The sequence below is a fragment of the Aulostomus chinensis genome, chromosome 15 (genome assembly GCF_037954235.1).
Source record: "Aulostomus chinensis isolate RoL2024-O1b breed Wild chromosome 15, RoL_Achi_v1.0, whole genome shotgun sequence".
Lineage (NCBI taxonomy): Eukaryota > Metazoa > Chordata > Actinopteri > Syngnathiformes > Aulostomidae > Aulostomus > Aulostomus chinensis.
The window spans coordinates 8,221,492-8,241,275 of NC_141334.1; the positions used below are offsets into that span (position 1 = coordinate 8,221,492).

The window sequence follows — 19,784 nt, forward strand, 5'->3', positions numbered from 1 at the left end:
TAATTTACTACACTGCCCGACCCGAACGTTGCTACTCGACAGGAAAAGTTTTCTCAACCAATAAACACATTTCTTTCATTCCACACTGTATATTGTCATGTATGGTGCAACATTTCTGGTCATGACACGGATGTCGCTACAGTCCTGACATGATTGGGTTAACCATGCTGGTGCAAAATCAAAATATAATATGGGTTGTGCCAAAAAAAACTCCACAATGTTCACAGTGTGTTTTGCTGTTTTTCTTGAGGTACGCCAGACATTTAACATTGTAATTTTGATGAGAACAAACATCTTTAACCTCAGCTGCCCTCTGTGTTAACCATAACAACTCACAACACAGCCACCAGAACTATCCTCAAAGCTAAATGATGGACAGCGTCTATCAATAGTAGAGACGACCTACCATTGCTAGACACCTATTAACCAACCACTAACCAAGAGAAAACAGGAATGCTCCAAAACTCGGGCTCCAGATGCCAAATTTATCTCTTTAAATCCCTCGACCACACTGATCATCGGCAGTGATGATTTAATCTTTTCAAATTAAATTAAGCCATTAGCAGAGTCTGAGTGCAAAGGAATCTATACCGCTCTAAAAAAATTTTAAAAAGTATTCCTGACATGCATAATCAATAGATATCATCTGACTGGCAAGTTCCGCTATCATCCGTACACGTCTGTTCCCAACATTGCTCTGGCAAGAGAAAAGCTGGCACACTATAACAGCAGCGACGCATTGTCATCACAAGCTAAAACACCTTTTAAAATAGTACTTTGGCCTTAGCACCAGCTGTGCTGAAAATAGACAAGGTCCAGACACTGATGGGCTGCTATTAAAAAAAAAATGACAACATGATGGTTGAGAGGTGGGTCAATATTCTCAGATAAATGAACAAAGAAAAAAAATCTATGTACAGCACACAGGGATCACGGTCAATATACAGTTACTTCAGCTGATGCAGGGTCTGAAACGTTCTTCAAGGAAAAGACGCAGCGATTGTATCGACAAGGTAAGAACGCCCAGAATAAGACGTCTACAATAATTCGAATGTGAACCACAGCTTCATTGTCCAACGGGGTTAAGCTGAAAGATGAAATTGATACAAATTCTGGTGGTAAGATAGAAAGAATGAGAGAAAGATAAGAGACAGAGAAAGGAAAGGCAGGCAGATGTACTGTCGCATCACCCTCGCAGCTTAGCCCATGTGTGCGGCACATGCCAGTCACAGAGTCACAGACCTGCCTGTCAGCCAGCTGCTCCCTTAGTTTGGGTGAGTAACAGACTACATCTCTTCTACCTCAGCCAGCTGCTATTAACACAACAGGGCCCAAATACAGATGATCATGGAGTAGTTTTAACACATTTGAAGACTGGAGGAGAAACAAACACAGCTTTAATATCAGAGCCACAAAGACATTTCTTCATGTTTAAAAAAACTTGTATTTGCATTTAGGAATCAGGAATTAACTTCCAGCATTGTTAGAGAATCGGTACATCTAACTCAAGCTCATCAGCTCCTTTTCTCAATGCCAGCACGTTTTTGTTTTTTTTTTTTTTACAGTGGCTCATTGCAGAACAACGATGTCATGTGCCTACACTGTTGGCAAGAGATAAGCAGTACTAAAATGTATTTGTCCAAATCTTTAGTGAGTCTGGAGTATTTCAGAAAAGGGTAATTAAACAGTTGAAAGCTTGCATGGAAAGGCCTACTCTTATTTTCACATTGATCAGGGATAATTCAGTGAGTCCATAAAGAAATCGGACCAATAAGCAGAACTGCTGTTTGCATTCACACCCAGAAATTCTTATCAGTTCCCATCCCTCATGAGGATTTTATTGTAGGCACATAAAGGAGTGTTGTGCTGTCATAAACTCAAGTTCAACTGTTTAAGGGATTAACTTGGTCATATCCACTGCAGCCTCTCTGCCGGCTGCTCCGTGTGTGAATAAAGGCCTTGATACAACTAAATGGCACAGCATATGTTTATTGATTCTGTCCTTGCATCGTGCAAATCATGGATGACTGATTGGGTGGATTGATTTTTTTTGGTGGGGGGGGGGGGGGGGGGGCTTGGTGGGCTGCCAAGGATAAATGTTACCAGCAGAATCATTGCCTGTCAAATAATCTTTTTGCCCATATTCCTGGAACCAAGCAGACCTTTCATAAACGTTCTGTTCAATCTGAAGCAATTATTGTTTGCACCCCCCCCCCAGCCCCCCACCCATCCCCACCCCCCCACCCATCCCCACCATGACCTCCAACCGTCAGCATTCCATCCAACCGTCAACTGGCTTTAGTTCCCCACTTCCACCAAAGCCTGGCATCCTTTCATAGCACCAAACTTCATATGAATTTAAGGTCTATTATCAAAAATCTCACTCGGTTTCTATTCAAGATAAAAGAGTGCTTTTTCTTCTTTCAACTGATCTCTCTTCATTGGAAAGCTGGACTAATCCTGCTATCAGTGTTTTATGGCTGCGTGGCAAATTTTATTTGTCCAACAAATTCTGGACGGAGCTTGAGCTGAGTGCATGGCAGTAACTCAGCAAACATTGCAGAAGAAGTGGGTCAACTAAAAGGCTACACCTGCACTGAATCTTATTAAATGTGTTCCCACCAATAGAAAATTAGGACAATGTCAAGTTTTTTTTTCCTCAAAACAGCTGGCAAAGATCATTCGATTACATAAGGATAAGTCTGAACAACAGCTTAGGGGGTGAATGTTTGCCTCCACATGTACAGTAACCTTGATCAGGTAAATCATTGACTAGTCTATGGCCCAAGGTCCTCTGGGTTGTCTGGTGACAACCTATGACATAGCCAGGCGTACGCATGCAGCGGTCAGGGCTGCAAATGCATGTGTGTTTGAGTTGTGTACATATCTACACATGCGTGGATTAAAAAAAAAGAAGATTATGAATAGATCCGATGAGTCTGAAAAAAGATGTATGTATGTGTGTAACATCAAAGAAATTAAATACATTATTTTAGTCTTCTTTTTTTTTTTCTCCAAGGAATTCTCATCACATTTAACTTGGCAGGATTTCAACCTGCCTACTTTGGCATCATTTGCATTCAAGACTGAAAAGCCTGTTGGTGGAGTCTTCAAGGGCATTCACACCAGCTCACAGCTATAAAATCAGCTCATTAACATGATTGGATGAACTATTGACAAAAAGCTTGTAATAATCATTAAGTAATATCTTGTCGGGACTTTGCTGTACGATGTGTGAAATTCTAGGTCAACAAGGGGGTTTTAGTATGATAGTCAGTCTTTTGTTAGCTTTTCTAGCTGAAGCCTTACCTTGGAGTGCAGCGAGGAGATATGGGATGCAACGATCCGATATTGATACTGGAAATCGGCCCAGTACTGAATCAAATAACTGGATCGGAGATTGGTGAAAAAGTGGCAGATCAGTCAAAATGACTTCTACGCTATTTGACTAAGTCATGCATTGGCAGTGTGCAAGTAGACCTGCAGGCTACATTTTGCTAGAGAGAGAGCTACTAGCATCAAGTACAACACTGTTTATTTTTTTCTGCCTTCCCACAATCTGGGGAATCACACCCTACTCTGACTCTGATAATCAAGCCAAGACACACCCTAGCTTGCTAATGTCCACCATATTTCAAACAGTCGAGCTGAAAACAGAACCATATAGCAGATGTCATCATGTGTTATGTCCTACATGTCTGTTTATTTGATACGCACATAACTTCTACTTGTTTACTTGCTGCTGTAATGTAGGTTTATTGTAACAGCCCACTGAGGGACTCGCACATAAGAATTTTTTGTACTGTAGGCCTACACTGTTGTGTCGGCCACACCACACATTGACGTGACAATGAACAACCTGAACTATGAACTGCATCTGTACACACAAATTGAGCAACTAATGGCGCAGTCAATCTCCCTCATGTTTCCCTCACAATGGCATGCCAATGATATGGATCAACCCCAACGTACGACATAAATCACAAAGTATGAATCTGTTGGAAGTTGTTTTGTGACAGGTGCAGAGGACGTGTGAGTCTTGTTATGCACTTGTTTTAGCAGCTACAATTCGACATTAAAGAGGAACGACTACCTCTCTTTAAGCTGTAGTTCTACAGCTGTATTAGCTGACTGTCTTTGGTGCTGCACATACAAGAAGCAACACTCGAGACGGACACCTGGGTGTAACAGGTAGGGCATCCAATCACAAGATGCCTGGAGCGCAATGAGTATGGGAATTTGGGGGGGACGCATCACAACTACACACTGCCTGCCTCTTGATTATGTAATATTCTTATTAAATAAACACTGGTAGATATTCTAGGTCCAGGTATCTGTATCGGGACTCAAAGAGTCACATCGGTACATATTCAACTTTTATGCACCTCCAACCAAATACATATACTGACTAGACTTCAAAAGCTCTCAGATCACAGTTATTTCTCATTAGCTTTAATTAAATGATCAAATCAAAAGAAGCCGGCTCTGCTGCTGGAGGGATTTATCAAGTTGCTCACACTTGGGCAGGTTGGATGCCTGCTGTCAGAGGGGTCTGAACCTGCTGCCTCCTGCTGACGGTCCCCCTGGTTACTCCGCCACCCTGCTGACACTGATCACTTGAAAGGAAACCTTGCAACTCTCCTTTCTAGAGAGGTAACCCAGGAGAGAAGCTTTGAATTAACATATTCCAAATTGAAGTCATTCATTTACACTGCCCTTTAAAGTACATATTAGTGTTAAAATTAGACTCAAAATGAGTCACGCTTCTCTTTGAGCAAACATGAATTAGTAGTGAGCCCTAAACCCTGAAATAAGAGGCTAACAGGCCCAGACTGCCTTTATTGTTGTCCAGTGAAGAATATTAAAGGGCAAAGGTGATCCGTAGAGAAAGACAGCTGGATGCCCTCTACAGATCAAGGACATTTCCTCCAGTGCAGAGTCTGGAAGGAGGGATTAAAGAAGATTGTATCTGTGTAAAATCAGAGACGGACGGGGAGGAACGGTGATGACCCACATTGCCGCAGACAGGCTTCAGCAACAAAACACCAAAATATCCTTTGAGTGCACTCAGACAGAAAAGAGTTCCAAAAAGTATCAGCCACTGGTTTTTAAAATGAAAGGCTGGATCAATGGTAAGGTGCGAAGGGACAACATTCCACCTGCTTGATTCAATGATCAGTAAAAAGAAGCCTGGACACATCAAAGGACTTACACGAATCTACAAAACCCTGATGAGGTGTTACTCTTCCTTCCAGCAATATATCACTTTATTTTCATTAAAAAGGTTGCACGTTGCCTTACATAATTACTTTGTGCAAGAAAAACAGCAAAACAGGTGTATGCACAGATTTATTCTTCAATCGTACAGCTGTTTCATTAGAAATATCTGGCACCAGTGTATCGATTGATAAATTCACTCCGACTCATAAATCTGCATTATTAACTTTTAACCAAGTCCAACTTTAAGTGATAGGGACTATCCACAACCAGCATGGCTTCTGACACCACTGCCCGGCCCTGAGACCCATCATGAGGTGGCCTATAACCACTTAAGCACATCCGCACAGTGGTGGAGCACATCAATATACTGAAAGACCGCCGGCTGCCATTACACAGCAGGCGTCAAGCTTTAATACACACCTGAAAAAGAATATAATAAATGGGCCGCTGGATTCTACACAGTACAGTATTGCAACTGATGAAGCATTAGCAACTTGTTTGACCTTTTTTCATGTGTCAGATTACTTTTGTTGAATTGCTTAATTGGCCTGTACTTAAGCTAAAAACTTGTAATGGCAAAGGAAATGCTTAAGTTTTCGTTCCTTTGGTTGCATTTCCCATTGATTTTCTTCTTTTATCTAGAGGTTTGCCCGACGAGTGTTTTGTCGTTGGTAGCCGACATGCATGTCTGCTGCCCTTATATGGGTTTATCGGAGCCTTCCCTTGTGCTAATAGCACACTGTCTGGCACACGAGTCCATTTTAAGATCAGACAAGATCCATCGACACGGTTAGAAGTGTTGAGGTTCCTGCGGGTGTGAGAAGAAATTACTGCACACACATGATGAAAGATAACGTCCATGTTCAAACTGATTGGGGTGAGCAAGACAACTGTTTATTCTTTGGTCTAACATCTGATTTTGGAATATAAATAGAGCTGAATCGAATCTCAACCTAAATTACTACATATGAGAGATTTGCGGACGATTTGTTCTGCTACGTTCTCCACCTCTGTCAACAAAAATGACCAAAAAGGGCTGGTGGAAGTGGAATATAAATCAGCGGTCAGACGGTCACTGGTGGCGTAGCTCTGAAACAGCTTTGTCTATCAGTGAAGCATGCAGAATGTGGTGACACACAGCGCCACAAATCAGCAGCAAAAAAAAAAAAAAATCAGTTGCTTAATTCTCTAGATCAATACAGGCTGAGTTGTTCTAACCACATTTTCATTCAGACTTATTTGAGGTCCTGTGATCTCAGCGATGTGGAAAAAATAGACAGAGTTGAAGTATTTCATCAAAAACATGGAATACTGAGAAATTTGCCAAAACGCGGATACTCCCCCCCCCCCCCCCCATCTTCTATGTCAAATAAAGAGAAAAATATACTCTTTTTGGTGTTTCACGCAGGGTTCAATTTGTGGGTTGACCTATTGGGACAGCTGGTAGATTGACCAAAGTGTCACAGGAGTGACTTTACACCAGACACAGATGTTGTTCTGTGACGCTCGCCGCCGGCATTTCAACAACTTGCTTAGTGCTGCTTTACTGTATCTGACTGAACCACAAGTCTTTTTGCGCTTCTTACAGAAGGGCAGTGACACAGCTATACATATCTGGCCTGCAGCATTTCATGCAAATGTACCATACATTTCTCTTAAGGAAACCTTACACTTACCGCTGACCACTAACAGGCAAATATAGCTTCCACGTGGTGGAGCTCTATGCAAATGAACTGATGAATGTGAACCACTTAGGATTCAGTCACTATAGCGGTATAATTGTGGCCACAACTTCTCTGCCATTCCCCGACAATATTTAGAACAAAAATATTGTTTTTTCTTTGATTGATAAATGCGCTTCCCTTAAGAGGGCAAATGGGCAACGACCTGAGCCACTATAGCCACTTCCTTTTTCCGGACAGGGTGGCTGCCAAGCACAACAAGCTCAGTCCTCTTTTCATGAGGCGAATCGGTTCACTTGCACCTACACATCATTTTCTTCAGACTTATGAAACAGTTTTCTTTGGTGCGGACTCCTTGTGATGTTCTGCAAATAAAATAGGAATGGTGTCGAAAAGATCATTCCCTCTGGTAACACAAATTTTATCGCAATATCAGCCAATATAATTACAATTATTATCATTTTTTTAATCCCTCAGCCCAACTGCTGACTCAAACTGAGGTGATTTGATACAAACATTTTTTAAAAAGCATTTAACTGGATTTGAATTGAAACCAGTTCTGGATGAGTGAGAAACAGGGGGGGTTTAATGCTTGTGTCTTTTATCAAGAAATAAATAAAAAAATGTTCTTTGTGTGTAATTTGCGGTTGTACGTGCTGTCCAGTATCTCTTTCTCCCCTCTGCTTGACAATTTTCACACAAGGGCGAGGCCGAGCTCCACCAACAGACAGACAAACACACACACACACACACACACACACACACACACACACACTGTAGTGGACAGCAGAGAGGCAACAGCAGAGAAAAGGAAATGAAAGCATGCACTTTATTTGAGTTGACAACGACTGGTAGTGTTCCTAAACACGGATTTATGTGTGGCAACCCGCCACAAATCGATTATTTTTACTGTAAAGAAACGAGTAAAATATTTCCTTTCATAGCGAACCTCAGCTGGCGCCATGAGAAGAATCTAATTCTCCAGGAAATACGAACTCACTTATACAACACAATATGACCTTTGCAAGTAAAAAAGCAACAAAGAGAAAAATATTAAAACACATCAAAAAGTATCTATTCATAGAAGTACAATATTTGACAATACTGATGCTATAGGCCGATGGATAATTGTTGTTGACAGCTAAAATAAGGGAACTTCAAGAATTTAATTTAAAATTTTTACATCTTGAGTGAATATTATATATTTAATATAATTTTTTTTTAAATTATTGATAAGTAGGTTACTCGTAAAAGCAAGGAGAGCTATCAAATCATTATGAGGGCGAAATAAAGTAAATTCTTTTAGGTTATTTTCATGCATTTCTTGATTTGCTGCTCTGAACAAAACCAGCCTTGTCCTGTGAAGAGGTTAAATCTGTCATGTGGTCTGTTACACAGCGCTTACATATGCTCACAGCACCCAACAGGAGCATAAACAAGGCGGCAGCCATCAAAACAGCCTTAAAAAAGAAACAGCTTGGCTTCGCTTTCACACTTTGCACTGCAGTAACCTGAAGTGAAGCCTTCTTCAAAGTCTGATTACAGTATTCTCTTGGAGGGAGGGTGAGGGGCATCTTGTCAGGAAAATAATCTTGGCTGATGATCACAACTGTGAGTCCATATACAAAAGCTGCATATACAAAGGACTCTTGATGCCAGAGCCCCGATGTGGTGCTTGATCATCCACAATGAAGCCCAATTTAATGCTACATTTTTAACAAGCATCAGGAAAACATCCAAGAATTTAGATTCAATTTGTCAAAAAAAAAAAAAAAAAAAAGTCAGTGAGCAAGCAACAGCAATACTCTCCACATAGAATAATTCAAGGCATCGCATAACATTTCCACACACTCAGCAACAAGTAGCATGGATCTTCGTCTCCTTCTTGAACATGTAAAAGCTGTCTGGCTGGAACCAAATGTTTAACCACCTGATGAAGGATGGATGGAAGAAATTGGAAAGTGGCAATTAAAAGACGCAGAGCAAGGGGAAAAAAAAGCTGTGAAATGAAGATTTGCATACAGCAAAGGTTATCTGCAAGTCTATTAAGTAACCAGAACTCAAACAAACAATGTGGATTGAAAGTGGCATAATCTTAGAGATTACACATTCAGGAAACTGAGTCAACAAACAAGAGTCTGACCTACTTCAGGTTCAGATGGGGTTGTGCTGTTGTACCTCTTAGGAAACAGCTGTTGAGGCAACTTACTGTAAAACTTAAAGCTCCCATATGATGAAAAAACAGGCTTGGAAATATGAAATCACTGACGATTGCCATACTGCCAGAGAGAACTTGTTCCAGTTTCTGCAATGAAACTGTTTATCCATTGCCAAGCTCGAAATGTGCACAACCACCTGCCTGCTTCATCCCAGGTGAGCCATTGAGCTGAGTGCGAAGCAGTCAAGTGACTGAAATCTATCAATGAAAAGTGCATCATTCCCGTGTGCAGTGTCTCCAACAACCCACTCACAAGAGGAGGATGGAGGAGCATCCAAATTAATTTTGGAGAAAAGGGTCAGTTTCAGCAACCTGGGACTGAATAGGCCAGCAAAAAAGATCCTGATAATAAAATAAACTTTATCTAAAGCAATAAAATGAAAAAAATAAAGGTTAGATGCTTGAATTCTGCACTAAAGCAACTTGGCCTTTGCAGAAATAGGTGGTGATTCTGATACTGAATTGGTAAAGCGCCTCACGATTGCAACATGATTTGAAGCAGTTTTGGTTTCATTCCCTTTTGGATAGCCCGATCAACCACCAACTAACCAGTTTGTTTTATAAAGTAAGTTGTGTAAGAGAGGGTTCCCTTTCAGTCTGGCACTGTATAGGACATGGAATCATGCGGTAAATGATATGCACTGCATGATGGACACATCTAGGATGTGTAGCAATGTGTTTAATATGATATGATCATAGTAAAATAATCCCGCTCAAAGACTACTGCTGAATGACCATTAAGTTGAATGTACCAGCTCACGGGTTACTAGGCAACCATGTTCACAAATGATGACATGACTGAAGGATTGTAATTTGATTCCATGAGTTAACGCAAATTTGCGCAAGGGTGCTTTCACTTAGTTGTAACCCCAAAGAATGGCATCTACGATAAGAGTGTAACAACTCCTATGAACACTAGAGATGACATTTCCATTCCGTACAGTTTCCAGGAGCAACAAGATGTTAGATAAAATCCGCTGTGATGCATCAAGGCAGCTCGGAGATTCAAGGGGCGAATGTAATCATCCCATGCATCGTAATAATCACCGTTATTTCTTCACCAAATCTACCGAACACGCATCACCAGGGCTGAAACTCATCACTGCTTACATTTCTGCTTCATAATTGTTTTGTTTTTGTGGTCTTTTTTTTTTTAAATCTTTAATAAATGTTATTGTAGTTGAGCAAATCTACAAGTCAAAATATGAGCTGGGACTTCAGCACACTGCATGCAGAGCACTGTTCCAGACCCTCGTGGCCTCTATAACATCTATAATTAGCTCATGTACTAAGACGCTCCTATCAAAGTTAGATGGGGGTTTTAATGAAACCATATCACAGTTATCACAAGGACACATTCATTGTTCGTTTTTTTATACATATAAAGTTGTCATCATCTTCATAAGAATAAAGAACTAAACATTAAAGAGGACATTTTTTTTTTCTGGTTACCGACAACAACCCCAGGGAGGGGCATTCAGACAGACCTCCTTTGGTGTCACATCAGCGAAACTCGCCAAATTTACATTGTCCTCAAACTTTACGATCGATTGGATCCATTTGTTCAGCATTGCCACATCAGAAAATACGTTTCCAACAGCATTAGTATTTCATTTAAAATGATTGATGGAAAAATACACCACAATTTTGCAACTTTTGTTCCAGTTGCCAACATTAAATCCGGACGTTATCCAACATGGCCGTAAAAACAAGATCTCTCCATTTTCCACCGGTTGACAACAGAAGCCACCTCTTCGTTTTCGACTTTGTTTGTTACCGCCATGCATCATGTCACCTATACTGCCATCTTCTGATGTAATTACTCATCCAGTCCAATTTTCGTTTCAGATGAGACAAAGGACAGGCCCATTATTCGCGTTTGATTTTTTTTAAGAAAGTTCCAAAGTTGGCTTACAATTCCTTAGACAAGTAAACAGAAACATGACGAATGAAACACAATCTTCAAAAATGATCCAAAAATAGCACAACCAAAAATTATTATTATTATGTCTGGCAACGTCTAACATGACAAGAAGGGAGCGTGTGTGTGTGTGTGTGCGTGTGTGCGTGCAGCTGTACTCTGCACAGACGAGCAGGCCAGATGACTGCGAATAGGAAGAATTACGATTTCGGCACAGTCTCCAATCCAGTCATTACCCTTAAGATTAAGTCTCTAAACCTCTGAAATTAGAGGATGATTTTGGCAGATTATCTGGTCAGACCGACCTCGAGTCGTAAACACTTGTAAACACACCAAAACCTGCCCACTCATCCTCCAGTCAGGAGTCAGCGTAAGCTAGCTTACTTAGCTGTGTCAGGGTAGGACAGCGTTCCAAACTACAAAATAAAAACAACAACAACAACAAATACTTTGTTCACACGCAAATCTAAGCAGTAAAACTTGCTTATACACATGTAGATGCTTACCACAAAGTAAACATCAACTGAGAAGCAAATGTTCCTGGAATGATAAATGTTAAAATAAAGTGTTGAAGCGTTTTAGTGATGAATTAATGCTTGGTCTTGAAAAATATTCGTAAAAATACAAATAAATCTGGTTAGTCATGAACTTATTTACAATCCAGAAGTATCTACTTCTACCACTTCGGTGAAAGAAGTATTTTGAAAGCTGCATTTTTACAAGTATGACTTAAATATCACATCATTACCATGAAGCGTCAGCAAACCTCAGTGTAGCCTGAGAACACAATGTTCAGCTATGATGTGGCATATGGTACAGTATATTATACAGAGAGGGATGTCATGCAAATGCACGCACAAACATACACACAGAAACACATACACACAGAAACACATACACACTCCTACGTTGTTTGAATTGTTTGCAAATGTATATTCCATGTGTGTGTGTGTGTGTGTATATATATATATATATATATATATATATATATATATATATATCTATTTGTTGTTTATGTATATCGTATACACTGTGTGTGGGTGTGTGTGGGAAAGAGAGACAGAGACAGAGAGAGAAACAAGAGAGAGAGAGAGAGAGACCGAAGCCGCTTCTGGGGACAAAAAAACGTTAAGACCAGATAATTAAGTGCGACATGCAATTTGGGACAAAACCTCTGTCCCAGTTGGTAAAACGCTGATTTTTGGGGTCAGTGGTTGGTGAGAGCTTAGGCTCGGTTTAGGGTTAAGTCAAGGTTAGGTTTGGGATAGGAAAGTAGCGGTTAGGGTAAGTCTCCAGGAAATTGATGTAAATCTATGTTAATACCCCAAAATTAACTTAGCATGTGTGTGCATGTCACTTCAGGAATCTGCAAACAACTTCCAACCTTAGAGAGCGTGTACATGCGCTATTGCATGTCATCTGCTTATGTAGAACTTCTGCACGGGTCTGTGACAACCAGAGAGCTTTCGGGGGCGTTCGTCGGAGGTGAGAAGGTGAGGAAGGGAGAGGTGCTTGAGTAACAGGCCAAGGAGAGAACAGCGGCAGCAGCACACCAGAGCAGATCTGTACACGTGGCCTCCCAGCCCATCTATGTGTACACACAGACGCAGTCTGTCTCGCTATCCGCAGCTCTCTCTGGCTCACACTGACGCACGCAGCCAAAGAAGAATTTACAGCTTTTTAACCCTTCTTACTTTCAACCTGACTAAGAACATTGCATTTCAAGATTGAAGCAAAAAATTTTTTTTTAAAAATCCAAAATATTTTAAAGGTAGATGTGATGAGAACTGAATATACACGTGATGAAAGGAGCATCAAGCTGTTTAGAGAATTGTAAAATGTGTTTCAGGGGTCTTATTCAACTCTGGGCATGGAGAAATGTTTGTCTGTTTGATTATCAGTTATATAATGAGAGGCTTGAGCCAAGCAAAGTGATTGAGCCAAATTTTGCTCCAACTGTGCTGATAATTCTCACAGAACAGCTAGTCGGGCTTGATGATACACACTACAGTACACGCAGTCTGTTGCTCTACTATACATTTATGTAAAGATTAACCACCCTAGGTTTTTCAAAAACAAACTTAACTGAACCACAACTTTTTCTCTTTATTCTTACAAAACATTTACAGGTCTGTTTGCTGTTTTTTTGAATGAATTTCCTAGGGTTTTCGTAAGTGTATAAACCTTGTGGCATGATTCTCACAGACAAAATTAATAACACGCACCAGTTAAACAACTCAATTACTCACTGAGACAGTTAGAAGGGAAAAAAAATGTGAGGTTGTGCACATATGAGCCATGACAAAGAGGATTGTCCTCTGTTTAAATTGATTAATGGCCCAACAACCCAGGAGCATATCGGTCTGCCAGCAAGGAGATAACAGGAGCTGAGACCTACGTTCAACTGTGACTTGTTTACAAAGCAGACTGAGCCGAACACCTCAACGCCTCTTTCAGAGGGACAGGACTGACTCACAGTCCCTCTCCGCATTAATCAAACATCATCTTCTAATCTGCCCTTTTGAGCCACGTTCACAAAGAAGCTCATAAAACAGTAAATAAATCTCTTTCTTTCAACTTCCCTCTCGCGGCCTATTCAGTTATCAGATAGTGCTTCCAGGCGTGCCCACCAAGCACTTTTCCTCTCTCGCCGTGCTGCACGTACACAAATTTTTCATCATTCCGTCACATTATTAAACAGAACCTTGCCGCATTCTTGGAAATGCACATATCATGTTTTTTTATTTCTCTCTCTCTCTATGAATCACTTCCCTGCAAGTTTACGTGTCAAGAAACTCTGTCTAATCTTTGTTCATCGCCACTTGTGAGGAAATTTCAATGTTGCCGTAAAAAACGGCTAATTTTCAGCTATGAATTAGCAAAAAAAAAAACACTGAAAAACTGACAAGAAAAAAGGAATTTATATTTGAGATGTCTCACTTTATTCAACTGTATCCCATTTCAACCTGCCTGCTTGTAACCTGGCAACCCTTCAATCGCACATGCCTCCCCCGACAACAATCCTGCAAAGTCACAAGCATTTATTCGTTTTTTTTCCCCGCATCTTGTCTTGTCACACCTAAAAAATGTGATGTGACGTGGATGAGTTGGAGGAATGTGTGTCCTGCTGTGTCTGCCTATCAGAGGTGATACACAGCACCCCAGAGTGCTAGCAGAGGAAGAAATTATAGACCAACAGAACACATCCGAGCACCTTTTTTGGCCTATTGAAGGGATGTTATGCTGCCGGAATCAAAGTGGAAGATTTGAGCTTAAAAGCTGTGAAATACACCGACTGCTCCCAAACGCACTCTGAAGGTTTCCTGGTGGGAAGCAAAGTACTCCGATAGATCCCTCTTCAAGTGGTTTCGTCTCAGCTGCATCAACCAGGAGGTTCCGGGAGGAAATAATAAAGCCCAACCAATACTGGAACCAATAATGATACTGATAGAAGGGGGTCAAACTTTCTAAAATCAAAAGAACAACTAATATTCGAAAAATAAAGCTATCTATTGGAAGCAGGATATTTTACGGTTTTAAAATTAACTTTATTTTCTATAATTTTTTCAGTGCACTGAATTAATAAACTTCAATGTAAATTACTCCAAGCATGTTTTTTTTAAATCATATAATGAATATGCCAATACCAGGATATCTGCGGAAGGCTGGTATCAGCCACACCGACACATCAGTCTGGATCTACTTTCTCTGGACATTGAGGTCTGATCCCCATACTCCCAATCAGTTTGTGACTAATTTCTAACTCAGTGTCGTGATCTACAAACCAGATGTATTCATTTAGATTGAAGTCTAGCCAGTTTGGTCTTGATTGAAATTTTCTGATCCACTTGAGGGCAATGTAAACAAATTCTGACTGCAAGTCATTAAAGTGACATGAAAAACTTGTTAGCAAACATTTGCTTATTTACACATCCCACATTAGCATTCATTTACCATATTTTTTCTCTCCACATAGTGAAACTAAGTCTAATATTCCATCACTGCTGGCTTTATTCTTGGTCTCTGGTAGAAATATGTCGCCCTTTAGCTGCTAAATCACTGTATCACACAACACAACTTGCTATCTCGTAATTGAGAATTGAGAATCTTGGAGGTTTGCACACTACCCAGACGGATCCATCTGTTCCACAAACTAAATAACAAAAGCAAGCAACAAAAACACACAAGAAGCGACATGGGAAAATGATGCAATGCTGCACGTGCTGTGACTCCTCCCCCATCTCTTGCACTCTCCTTAGCTGTAGCCTTTCGCTGCCTTCACTTCAAGACTGCAAAGCCTGCAGCACAACACTTAATACACTCTACAGGTCCACATATTGGGCCTGTCATATCCTCACTGCATCCGTGAGAGTCTTAGACAGTTCACACATGACAATCATGTGGCGATTTCAAAGACAATGCCAATTTTGTCGGCATAACAGCTTCCGATTCAAACTAATCCAACATAAAAAGACTTTTAGGTGACTAAGAATGACAAAACAAACAGGTCATAAGGTCTAGATCAGCTTAGACTGAGCTAAAATATCCTCAACTCCTCCTTTCTTTGCACTGAACTTTTATAAGCACAGCAAATGGCCTCCAAGAAGGCAAATATGAAGTCAAGCAAACCTCAAATGATTCCCAGCACACACCATATACCTCTAAAGTAAACAGAACGAGATCGAGTATAATTCCATAAGACCTACCTGGAGAAGCTGACTGAAAAAGATGAAGTGGAGGGGAGCCCATCGTCGCCTCTCTGTATCAAGGATGGCTCTCCATACCTGCTCCCTCTGATCCAGCTCTCCCCCACCGGAGGCAGATTTGAATAGATGCCAAAAGGCTTCTGGTCTTGTTGGCCCACTGCGGAGGATGGGTTGGCTCTGTAGTGGTAACCAGGACCTGCATCAATGCCCATCGATGAGGGCATTGGGCCTCCTGCGTGGAGAGAGCTCATGCTGCTCTGGAGACACTGGGACTGGCAAAAACCGGCATTGTCCTGCTTCTCCTGTTTGACCTCGCCTGGAGTGCGGATGTGGGTGTACGAGTCATCTGGATCCTTCTCTTCCTTGATGATGACGCTGGAAAGAAGTGACGGATTGGGCTGATGTTGGTGGTGTAGCTGGTGTTGCAGAAGGTGATGCTGCTGCTGCTGTTGCTGCTGCTGCTGCTGCTGCTGCTGCTGCTGCTGGTGATGATGGTGGATGGGGTGGTGCTGCTGGTCCGTGACGTTCCCATTAGTACAGTTTCCGCCGTTACCCATGAGAGGCTTTGTTTCTTTTAGCAAGCCGGTGATAGAAGCGCCACCGCTGCTGCTGTCATGCAGGATGTTATCCAAGTGTGCCACTTCTGAAACCAACTCAAAAGCATTGATCTCTGGCAGAGAGCTAGGAAGGTCCAGGTCTTGCCAGATCTCGCTGTCCTCCAGCGACCCCGCAACTGTGTGTCCACCGTACGTCCTCAGGTCCTTATCCAGAGGAAAGTTTCCCTCCTGCTTGATGTGCTGGGGAAAAAGGTCGGGCAGAGGGAGGTTGCCCAAGACAGAGGTGTCTGAGGGGCTGATGACAGCGGTGGATACCTGGTCAAGATTGGAAATATTCTGGTTCAACAATGACAAGTTGTCCTCCATGTTGAACACACCGATATCCTGGTGCTGCTTCTGCATTCTGATGAGTTTATCTGCCTTCACGTCTGAGGCTTCACACAGGTTAAGATGTGGTGAGGTCTCAAAGAGGCCTCCAAGATCCCCTGAGTCTTTGGTTCCACCCCGTTGATTTGGGGCCACTGTGGGCTGGTGCAGAGGACCAGGGCTGGGCAGGTGCATAGCAGACTGGAGCACTGAACCAGCTGTGTCACCTGCATCTCTGCATATTCCAGCTCCTGTCTCCCCGAATGTCAGGCTGTCTTCTCGATTACCGTTGCACTTCAGTCCACCCTGATCCATTTCTTTATCCTGTTAGGACAGTGAGGACGAGTCAAAGAGGGCAAAACACACAGGGACAGAAAGAGAGAGCGGGGGGGGGGGGGGTGTTACGCCATGAAAACAGAGCTTAATGCAGAGGAGAAAACTCTGATACATCATAGCTGTAGTCAACTGGGCTTTAAACTCACTGCTGGTGAATGAGTCATGATTTCAAAGCACCTGCCCTCAGTGTGATGTTATCTCTTTTCTCATTTTTTTTTTTTAGTTTTCTAGAAATGGCGGTAGTAGTATCAAACAGGACATCTCATCTTCAGGCAGACAGAAACTGAGGAGTTTTGTTTTGTTTTTTTTAAAAAGATCAACAGAGGCTTGACTACGGAAGTTCAATTAGACTTCAGCGATTACATAACACCAGAGACTACAACATCCATATTCATTCTTGGAAGGCTGCCATCTCTGCCGAAGAGGCGCAAGTAAGACACGCCAGGGTAGAACCTGTGTTTCAGGCAGTGTCATTTACAGTCGCGCCTAACTGATCGGCATAACGCGCAGCAACATACACCTGTCAGCAGAAAAGTGAACAGACCCAAGAGCTGCAAGGCATTTGCACCAGAGTCCGTGAACAATAATCCTAATAATATAAATAATAATAACAATAATTAAATAACGCCTGAGCACTCAAGAGTTTCGCAGGTCTCAGGAGCGGAGGTGCAGGCTTTAATTTGCGTTACTTTTCTGGTTTTTATACGGTTGGATTAACGTTTCGCCCACTGCGTTTTCAACTTCGTCCGCCATTTGATGTAAAAACACCGAATGTTTCAAATGACGCATTACATGTTTTTTTTTTTTTTAAAGAGTGATTTTCAGGTCAATGCAGATCTACTAAATTCTCTGCATCTGTAACTTTTCAAACGTGACATTCCACCCGGATCACATTCTATTCCATATTAACGATGCACGGACTTCCTTTGCTGCTGCATTGTGCTGCTCGAAGTGAACACGAGTGTTGTTGCCTGCAAGGCTCAACGTGGTTTTCTCTTCAAACTTGAAGGTGTTGTCACTCTTAGCTTCCTGATGGAAAATTGCAATGGTTTTGTTGTTGTGTGTTTTCTTTTTCTTGTCGTTCGCGGAGGGTTTTCCCCACCCGCAGCCGATAGATACACTTTTATGACACCCATGAGACAAAATCGTGTGTGAGAGATCTTTACTGAAGCTGATGAAGGTCACTGGCTCGTTAAAATTGAAAGTTAGGGGTTTCCTCTTTTGCCTCGCTGCACTTCTCCAAACCAACAGCGTAACGAAACATTAGTGCAACCTGTTGGCTGCGGGGAGAAACTGCACAGATCGCAACGCCTACAGCCCGAGATAAACAGTCAACCGGAGAAGTTATTAGGGAACATTTGCTCGTTAACAACCAAAAATAAAAAAAACGACACTTCCACGGGGGTGGAGCGGCGACCAGCGCGTCGCACGGTGCTGGGCTGTCAGTGCGCCTCCAGCGCGTCAAATGGTGCGTTGCTCGTCGGCCCTCCCCGAAGGTTCACCCAGTTGTTGTTGTTTTGTGCGTGTATATTTGTGTATATGTGTGTGTGTGTGTGTGTGTGTGTAACCTGTTAATGTTTCTACAGTGACAGAAATGACAAGACAAGTGGTTGCGTCTCAGAGTAGAGCCTACCTGTCGTGAGGAAAGGATGTGATCCACCGGTTAGGTCATCTCCTGTCAAACAGAGTTGGTAAAGAAAAACAAAAAAAAAACAACCCCCCAAAACCCACGAGCGCACACACCCACACGCACACGCACACACACACGCGCGCGCGTAAACACACAGGAGAAATAACGCGAATTCCAGGCAGTAAAGATCTCAAATAAAACAGGCTCCTTCGCAGTAACGCTGGGTGGTGAATCGCCAGCTGGTTGCTGCCTCTCTCTCTCTCTCTCTCTCTCTCTCTCTCTCTCACTCTCTCTCTCTCTCTCTCTCCCCCAGTGTGGCAGGAAAAACACCCCCCCCCTCTCCCGCCCCCCCGCAAGATCAACTATTCTGTAACTTAAGTCAACAACGTCGCTGACCTAGCTGGAGCTGTCGAGATCCACTGTGTGCGCCGTTTTCACCAGATCGTGTCGATAACTTCACGCTCGTCACCAGCAGCAGTAGACGGGGTTGGGGGGCGGGGGGGGTTGGTGGTGGGGGTGATCGCTCGCTCGCGACTTCAGGATTAATCCGCAATCTATCGACACATTATATTCAGCTCTTGCGTCGCTAAAACCCGTGAGTACATTAAAGTTATATAATAGAACCGCGCTGCCCTGGCGCACTCAACTGCAAACTCAGAAAGGCAGGGCGGACAGTTAGTTGAACGCCATCAAGTGCGAGGAAACTCAAGCCCCGTTTCCTGTGTGTCCCTTCAAAATAAAGTATAAGTATCGTCGGAATGCGCTCCGTGGGTGGTATGATCAGCCTGAATGGATAAAAATTATAATTTAAAGCACTTTTTAGTCATAATAACGCAAAGTGATTTGATTGAATACGTAACAGTCTGACTTTTTATGTGATTGTTTCTCAAGCAGATGCTTTTATTTTCCCCCTCAGACGTAAATACTTGAGTTCCTGTCCTTTTTGATGCGTCTACGGAGGTTTGACGCAGCTGTTAGTTTGACACTTGCCGGTGGACGCCCCTTTTCCCACTGAACTGTTGAGGAATCTGTCAAAACGTGTCTTCATCGCCCACTGCAAACCTCCACATGGCGGGACAGAGGGATAATATGCATTCCATACATTAGACTCTGCTGTAGCATGAGTGTTGGGTTACAAAAGCCTCTGC

General features: G+C 42.3%; 1 protein-coding gene across 2 annotated transcripts in view; it reads right to left on the reverse strand.

The window, feature by feature from the left end:
* LOC147248502 (glucocorticoid receptor-like) overlaps positions 1-18,997 on the reverse strand; it is an 80,301-nt gene extending 61,304 nt beyond the window's left edge. For both annotated transcript variants that reach the window (XM_086179369.1, XM_086179368.1), the window contains exons 1-2: positions 18,640-18,997; positions 15,748-16,994 (exon numbers count right to left, since the gene is read on the reverse strand). In XM_086179369.1, coding sequence (XP_086035495.1) covers positions 15,748-16,985 — 1,238 coding nt within the window. In that variant the 5' untranslated portion in view covers positions 16,986-16,994; positions 18,640-18,997. The remainder of the gene's footprint in view (positions 1-15,747; positions 16,995-18,639) is intronic.
* Between the last annotated feature and the right edge of the window lie 787 nt (positions 18,998-19,784).